This window comes from Chamaea fasciata, unplaced genomic scaffold (genome assembly GCF_029207755.1).
Source record: "Chamaea fasciata isolate MVZ Bird 193981 ecotype frontalis unplaced genomic scaffold, bChaFas1.0.hap1 SCAF_24, whole genome shotgun sequence".
In the NCBI taxonomy this organism is placed as follows: domain Eukaryota; kingdom Metazoa; phylum Chordata; class Aves; order Passeriformes; family Sylviidae; genus Chamaea; species Chamaea fasciata.
In genome coordinates this window covers 300,257-308,985 of record NW_027094109.1, presented here as the reverse complement: position 1 = coordinate 308,985, position 8,729 = coordinate 300,257, and the positions used below count along the sequence as shown (strand labels likewise).

The following is an 8,729-nucleotide window of genomic DNA, read 5'->3' as shown; positions in this document are numbered from 1 at the left end:
CTACACTCCAAGCACTAGAGTCTGTTCAGAGATGGGCCCAGGGAACCTCCCTGATGCCATCCACAGACTGATGGTATTAAACAAGCAGCTCGTTCAGCCCAGAGCCTGTTCTCAAATTGCTCTCAGGAAAATAGTGCTGCTGGAAATAATATTTTTCATTCACCCATCTGGGAAGCACACAAGGAGAGCCTCCAGGCCAGGGGTTAAGTGCTCCTGCTACAAAGCACAGTCTCCACACAGGTCACTGGTAAATACAGCAAAATGCTCATGTTTTTAACCCACTCAGTCCTGCAGAATCACATACACGTGAATTAAACCCTCATCTCTGTCAGGTGCTGTGCTCAGCAAAATCTTCTCCCCACCTCTGCAGCAAAGGTACCAGTGCCTGCTGGGATCAAAATGTGAATTTATGCAGATGTGCCCAGAAGATTCATCATGCTCTGACTCCTGCACTGGGAAAACAGCTTTTGAGCCTGCTGCTTTACAGTTCCCCGAGAGTTCCATCCCATGATGCTAATAAGGATCACAGCCAGGTCATCTGCATGTGGTCCCACTGAGACCTGAAAGCAGGAATGGCTCCACTCACTCTTGCTTTCTCTACCGTACTCTACTATGTCCTCTAAAAACTGTCGTTTTCTGGCTCATCACTGCTGCCCCTCGCTGTGCAAACCTGGTAGCCTTTGTCACCATAACAAAGCCACTGCTGCCACTGACTTAGTTGCACCTGCTCTGGAGACCACCCAAATTCCTGTGCGGTGGCACCAACTTTAGGCACCACACTCATGCTGGACCAAAAGGACACCTCACCTTGAGACTTGCAGCTCTCAAACACTACCTGAAACACCCAGGTCAAAGGATTAGGAGGGTTTATGCACTCCATCAGGTGAATGTCACCTTTTGATGGGGCAACAAGGAAAGGCTCCAGGCACTGCATCACCACCTCGAGCTCCTCACAAGCACCTTTAGTCGCTTCTGTTGGCCAGGACTAAATGATCAAAACCACACTTCACGCAAGTGTTGCTCTGCACATCAGAGACACGTAAGGCTGGTGAAATCAATCCACCCACATCCCATTCACTTGTTCCTGAGCACAGAAGGGGTCTGACATTCATCACTGTGCCCTTGCAGGAGGGCTAAAAACAGCTTCAGAAGGGAGACAAGCTGACCCAGCACTTCCTCTGCTCAGCATTCCCCAAGGCCCTTCTTAAACATCCTGTTTCCTCACCAGAGAGCTACACTGCTCCTCTTAAAGCACTTTTTCTTTAAAATCGGTTTTTCTGTTGAAATAGAACTCTCTAAAACGTGCTGCAAGTCTTCCCCCAACCAACTGCTCCACTGTGCTCTGAATCATTTAAGCATCTTAGTGCCATGAAACTGCTGATATTTCCCCAAACTACCCCGTCACCACTTTGCTGGGATCAGCCCCTCCACTTGCACAGCTGATACCAGGAACACTTGGGACATGCCTTAGCATCCATCTTCAAGCAGCTAAGTTTAAATATGACTTTTCAGAAGCTGTGGTCAAAACCCATTCTAAAGAATCTGTCCCGAGTGCTTGACAGTCTGTGCCAAAGAGTGGAACTAATAGACTTTGATTCCAGCCTGATGCATTTATTTTGCAGGCAGGACTAATAGAACTTATCAAAGGAAAAATCTAATACCCAAATTCAGTTCTGGAAATCAATCTGCAGCCTCTGTAATTCGTTTCACTTGCAGGCCACCCTACCTGAGGGTGCAGTCCAAGAATGGCTTTGGGCTGCAGATATGCTTTGGCATAATTTTAATTATATTTAATTTAAAATCAAAAATCTTTCCCAAGTAGCTGTGACAAGCCAGCAGACGGCATTTTCTAGGACAGCATCTGCTCTTTCCTCGGTGTCTGAATAATTTAACCAGAATATGGAGGTTCCAGTGGAACCAAGGAGCCCATATTCAAGGAGAAACAGGACATGCAAGTGCTTCCTGTTCACAATTGCTAAACCTCCTTTTTTTCCTCCTTTCCCTCTCTTTCTCCTGACCTATTGGGAAATGCACAGATCAGTATGGAGGAAAATTAATTCTATTTACCTCTAAAATGACATTCAAGTAGCAATGACTCTTTGGACATTTCACTGAGATGAAAGAGGAGGAATCTGTGCTTGAGGTCACACCTCAAAGAATAGGAATGACACATGGGAGCAGAAACAGCTTTGAGCTTTACAGGCTGTTAGTTTTAGGTGTTTTGGAAGAGTGACTTAAACCAAAGTTATTTCTCCTCATAAAACAGCAGCAGCAGCAATACAGTGAGCACTAACCTTAATTAGCTGATTCCTGCTCTGGGCTCTATGACTTTAATTATTTCAGATCTGGCCATCCACAAGAAGCAACCACAGAAACTGTGTCACTCTGAGGTCATTTTCCATGCCTTCATATCTAGGAATTCTAAGATTTCCTGCTGTCCTTCTGCCCAGCCCCATTCCTGAGGCCTGTGGGTATCACAGGCTCTGAGCACACAGCACAGGGTCCCACTGGCTCCCAAGAAGTGCAGGTGGATGGCCAGGGACAGAACAGCTTGACTGCAGAGAGCTTTGGCTCCGCTTGCTACCACAGACTGTGCGAGCAACAATCTGCATCCTGGGAATGGGGAGAACCATCTGCAGGATCTTCCACAAGCAGCCAAAGGCAGCCCCAGCTCTCCCCAACCTGTACTCCACCAGCTGCTTTAACGCTACTCAGGATCCGGCCGTTGGTTTAGCATTCTGCCTCCTCCTCACCACAAAGATCGTCAGGATCTGACAATACCACAAAAGACTCCAGGCATGGTTATACATCAATACCTGTACAGTCTTTCTCACTGTCAGGGAAGTCTTGTGGGTTTGCCAGAACATGGTGGGAGGAGGGGGAATTAAAACGAGCCCATGAATAAAGAGAAGAAACAATCTGGAAGTTGAAGTGTTTATTGATGTGTTTAAACTTTGTACATTCCCCACAGACCACACTAAGGAGTTTGCAGGTAAATCTGTGCATAGTGGGAAGAAACACAGAAAGGGGAAGAAAAAATAAAGTCACAGGAAAAATAGAAAAAATACACCACAGGTTACCAGAACCCCCAGATTTAAAAAAGCCATGAGCATTAACACCAACTATACAAGCATTACAAAGACGTGATGATGGTGAGTGGAACAATGCCCCTTTTGGTCTTCTTGGGGCCTATGCATCCCATTTCCCTTAAAGCAGGCAGCATCCATTTCCCGACATGTCACTCTCTTCCCTCCCCAGCTAAGAGAGCTCTGTGTTTGTCAGCTCCCAAGGTCCCAGTTATTGCAGTGATTTGTCATTTCTGGCCCAGGGAGATGCAAAGGCTCAAAAACCTGCAGCTCTTAACTACTTACCATGTTGATGAGGCAGGAGAGCTGGGGAAATTAGAAAGTAGTAGCAAGAGGGGGCTGTTAATGCCAGGTGAGTACTGAAGGAAACTGGCAGAGAACAGAGGATTTCAATGCAATACCAGAACTTCCAACTCTAGAGCAGAACTGAATCTAGAAGGGGAATGTGCAGACATCAGAATGCACAAACCATGTTCTAACATTCCACTAGAATAACTATAAACAGAGATGCTAGAAGCCTTTTAACTCCTTGCCTCCAGGGAGTCTTGATTCCTAGAGCCCAAGCTGCTAAGCAGCAGGGTGCACACCACTGGCATTTGAAGACTGGGGGGCGGGAAGGTGTTTTGTTTTTTTCTCTTTTTCTTTTTTTCTTGTTATAAGGAATTTTGTTAGTTACCATTCCCAATTGCTTCCTTGCTTATGCTGTAATAGCTCCTACTCCTAAATTAATCTCTTTGCAACTCCCAGCGAAATTCACTTAAAAAAAAAAAAAAAAAAAAAAGGAAAAAAGAATAATGCTTTATATATAAAAGCCAAAATGACTGAAGAGCCACAACTGTCTCCTTTTTTCAAGGTAGGCTGGTACAAATCACCCTCAATATACAGGTGGTCTATCAGAAATAAAAATCAACATTTCCCATTTTTATATATATAGAGCTTCTATCAGACAACAGTACAACAGAACTGGTATTTTTCAGATTATTTAAAAAAAAACCCCTACATCTCAGTCAAATATCAGCAATAGATCCATTTTTCCCATTTAAGGAGATTTATATATCATATTGTTATATTATCATTTCTTCACCCATTTAAAAGAATGGAAATTGCAACTCTACAGTAGTAATTATAGTCTTAATGATCCAGGAGTTCTGAATGTAAGATGAAGTCCTCTTGAAGCAACTGTTGGTCAGTAGTTGATCCAAAACACTGGACTACTTTGGCCCTTCACCCGGCACCTTTTCCTGTCGGGGCTATTCTATCTTCATCTCTTTTATATCTGCATCTGCTCCAGGTATTTGTAAGTGGGATTCTCATAGCCATGGTTTTGCATCTTGCTCAGATGCCGCTCCTCAGGGGTGAGCATCGGGTCAACCTTTGGAAAAAACACATGACACTGGTCAAAGGGACACTTCCACGATTGATTCCACAGAACAAGAGGCAACAGACAAACACCGAGTGAATACCGTGGTGAGCAGTAAATAGAGAAAAAAGGTAAACTGCAAAAGGTAATGGAGTTGCTTGTTCAGGAGCTGATGCTTCCTGCCCATCTAATCCCCTGTGGGGATGTTCTCACAAATCTGCCACTGCTCAGCCAACACTGCAAATCAGGGACCCACTTCTCTCATTAAAGAGGTTGTTATGATTTCGTGCATGGGTGGGGCAAAGGGAAAAACAGCTTTCTCTGGGCTCCATTAAGTTGTCATAGAAATGTGCAAGGAAGAAGGAGCTGCTCTTCAGCATTTGGCCAATCACAACATCTTAACTGTCAATTAGCTGGGAGGACAAATTGCTATGGATTGACTGACTACCCTGCTGAAGATACTGCCTGAAAAGCTCATTTACTGCTAAATCCTACCCTGAGAGAGCCAGGGAAGCCTAATTGAATCCTAGTGATAAGCAAATGTAACTCAGGAGTGGCATGTGCCAGCACAGCACACTGGGAACTGGCACCTGCACACTGAGGAACGAGTTAATTCCTACCCAGCCAGAAGCAGAACTCTGCATGGCCTGGCAGCTCCTGCCATCCTCTACCCCCACACACAAGTGATTCAACACTGACTATTTTCATCCTCACTTACGGAGCTGTTTCTCACCTCCACAATTCCATGGCTGATGGTTCCATACTGCCTCTTCCTCAGCATCACCAAGCTGATGACTATAACTGTAGCTATGGCAACAGCAATCACCAACAGCCCAATAAGGGCACTGCTGCTGAAGCCGAAGTCATCACGGAGGGAGCTGTCATTATCCTGCAGGGAAGAAAACAGAGGAAAAGCAATGAGGGAGGTGCATTGCTGAACACAAACCTAAACCACGGTGACTAGTAAGGTCTTTGACCGTCTGTGGTATCGAGATATGACTGATTATACACTAGACAGTGTGTATATATCACCCCTAAGTATTCACCCCTAAATATTTCACCTCTAAATATTCCATCAGAAAGATAATGAATGCAAAATTCTTTCCCCACTTACTAGCTCTGGAAAGACACTGGCCCACATCACTTCCCTATCCCACAAAACACTTTTGTATTAGGGGTCAAGTTAATATCTAATGTGTGTTCACTGTTTACATCTTTATGTATTAAGGGCAGTATTGTATTTCACTCTGCACGAGCCCCCAGAGCAGCATCCAGGCACCAAACCCTGAATTCATGGTAAAAATGGGAATCAAAATCCAGCTTTAGGAATTTGCCAGTCCCTGGATTCAGCAGCCACAAACGTACCGGCTCATCGACCAGCCCTCCAACACGCTCCGCATTGAAAATCATCTCCTTCACATCAAGGGTTTCATCAATTACCTAAAAACGGCCACAAAAGTCGATTATGGTAGGATCCACACAAAAAAGGGAAGAGAAGGAAGAGGAAGAAAGACAACAGACCTTTAAGGAATGAAGGCTCAGGACCACTCTACCAACTCCCCTCTGCTCTCAACAGCATGGAATGTTCTCCAACTCTTATACAGGCACCAGAGATAGTATTACAGCTAATTACCTCCAGACTACCTCAAACTAAAGCCCCAAAGAAAAAAAAACAAAAGAGAAAATAGGTGCTAACTTTGGACCCATCATTTCTGTTATGTAAGATCTAACCTGTGGCTTTAGAACAGTATTGAAAGGAACTCAAAAAGCTGACTTGTTAATTTTTTTATACCCATGGAACTGAGGTGAAATGCCTGTCACTAGAACCTAGAGAATTCTTAACTCTGTGGACAGAGGCAACTGCTGCTGGGTCGCTCACCTCAGAGGAAGGTGAGGCCTTCTCTGCCATGAAAAATACCTGGTAACACAGACAGAACACATCAGCATTCAGTGTGTTCAGAGAGTGAGCTACCAAGTGAAAATAAAAGGAAATCAAAGGGTCTCTGCTTGGGAAAAGCATTCCTAAATCAGAGAGTTCTCAGACTGCCAAAGATCTGAAGCTCTCTCCTTCCCTCCCCCTCCCACCCTTCTGATGCGGATCAGTATTAAGAATCTACAGTAGCCACCGAACTGACTCCCCCACACCATATGGATAACGAGCACACTGACATTCTGTGAGCTGGAACGAGATATGGAAACAAGCCACTGCTATTAATTAGTGTCCACGTCAGGTTTAATTTCACAAAATAAAGGTGGAGAACTCACCACATTTTCATCCACCTTGTTTTTGCTGTTAATCACTTTTTCTTCAGCACCAATCAGCCCATCCAGCTCGGTCATGCCAGAACCTGCACCAAAAGAGCAAGGAGAGCCCATCAGCCCTTAGGAACATTTTGGAAGGTTCACCTACTCTGTGTAGAGCTGCCATGGATCGTGTGTTTAACTGCACAGACCACTGGGTATTAACCTGTCCTCATGCTGCTGCGTCAGATGGCAGCTCACAAGCTACAGTGACAAGTGATTAGGAGCGCTGTTAATGAGGGGAAATGAGGGGACAATGAGAGGAGCAGACAGGACACACCACCAAAATCAGGCTGAGGTGTCAATCCACACTGTTAAGTGCTTCTGTTAGATGGCCCCAGACAAGGCATAACACACAGTAACGGCTGCAGATGTCACCCTGGGTCACCAACACCTCTCCCTGACCCCGGACAGGAGTGGACACATTCATCTGCCAAGAGCCAGCACACAGGGAATGCTTGTAGCATCGCCCACTCTGCTGGAGTCAGGCGCATCAGCAAGTGCCTCGGGAATGAGAATTCCAAGGTCACCCGGCACGGCTCTGTAATGAGCTGCAGTCCCATACCTGGCACAAGCCCAGAAACAATAAATCCCAGGGCAAGGGAGGAGCAGAGAACTACACCAGCCTTTGTACCAGAGCACTACGACCCCACTTTCCAGGCTGGAACCAGCACTGGCTCAAGAGAAGAATATCAATTAACAGAAGGCTCTGCATAAACTGTTTTGATCCAAAGCATTTATAAATAGATCACATCAGTAAGAGAGTCTGATGCAAACTGCCTTGACCTGACATAACACAGCATGTTAGGAGAACACCGGTGTTCCACCAGTGGTAGGCACAATGTAATGACCTGTGACGCACTAGTTCAAAAGCAGGACAGTGAAGCCTCAAACCTTTCCAATGGTGTGGGGGAAATTCTACTACAGCACTTCAGGCTTTGCTGGTGACTGCAAACCCCTCCCCTGCACAAACTGCTGAGCTTGCAAGGTGCCCAAAACATTACGTCAACTGCTGCTGGAATTGGCAGCATGTTCTTTGACAAGATGCAAGGAAAGGCTACTTGTCTTGAAGGCAAGTTTTTACAGTGACAAGTTTGTATTGCCTGAAAATGCCACAGATATAACATTTCACTATGAAGCATCTCAGCTTTTAGTGCATCACATTTTTCTTTGGAGGCAGTAATCACATTCCAAGCACGGCCAAGACTGACAGTCTGACTTCTCACAACTGTTGAAGCAGGTCATGTTATTGCGGAAGTCAATGACTGGGATTTTCAGGAGAAACCAGCCACAAATAGTTTGTACAGAACTACTGTATCAGCTTTTGGCCTATGGTTGCTTTAGTCTAGTCTCAGAAGCCAACCCAGCACAGTCTCCAGGGCTGAGAGTTCAGTTTCTGCACTGAGCTCTGCTATTTGTCACAGTGTGCTGTACTAAGTAACAGACCCAGTTCTATGTAGCTCAAAGGCACAGTTTAAATTATATACCTCATCGGGAAAAAAAACCAAAAACACACACCTGCACAAAATACCCCCCCGCCCCTCAACCCCACCAAAACTCCCTCAAAGCCCTTGAGCAATTCAATGAAAAGGGAAGGGAGAGGAGGAACAAGTGGAGGACAATCCTTATCCCCAGGTCATCAGATACTCTTGTATTTACCCAGACAGGGAGAACTAGCACAAATTTATCATCCTCAAGTCAACAAAGCAGTTGCCCAAAAATTTAATTAATAAAAAAATCAAACTAAAGTCTGTCCCAATTCCTGCCAGAGCAGTCAGCACACTGTACACTGTTCCACAAGAGAGATGAAGGTGACTTACATTTGCAGAGAAACACGGATTATGAGAATAGTTTCAAGCTATTTGGCCATCATCGTGTTACAAAACTACGTGTGCTCACATGAAATGGTTATTAGCAAAATCCTTTTGCTCTCCTTTGAGATATACACAATATATTTGGAACCAAAGGCTGATTAAAACACT

At 45.0% G+C, this 8,729-nt stretch overlaps 1 protein-coding gene across 4 annotated transcripts in view; it reads right to left on the bottom strand.

Moving 5' to 3' along the window:
- Positions 1-2,920: 2,920 nt before the first annotated feature.
- Positions 2,921-8,729, bottom strand: part of APLP2 (amyloid beta precursor like protein 2) — a 47,239-nt gene continuing 41,430 nt past the window's right edge. For 3 of the 4 annotated variants that reach the window (XM_066203617.1, XM_066203619.1, XM_066203620.1), the window contains 4 exons: positions 6,712-6,794; positions 5,812-5,886; positions 5,180-5,335; positions 2,921-4,458 (listed from right to left, as the gene is read on the bottom strand). In XM_066203617.1, the coding sequence (XP_066059714.1) occupies positions 4,357-4,458; positions 5,180-5,335; positions 5,812-5,886; positions 6,712-6,794 (416 nt within the window). In that variant the 3' untranslated portion in view covers positions 2,921-4,356. The remainder of the gene's footprint in view (positions 4,459-5,179; positions 5,336-5,811; positions 5,887-6,711; positions 6,795-8,729) is intronic. The other variant, XM_066203618.1, reaches the window with a different exon arrangement.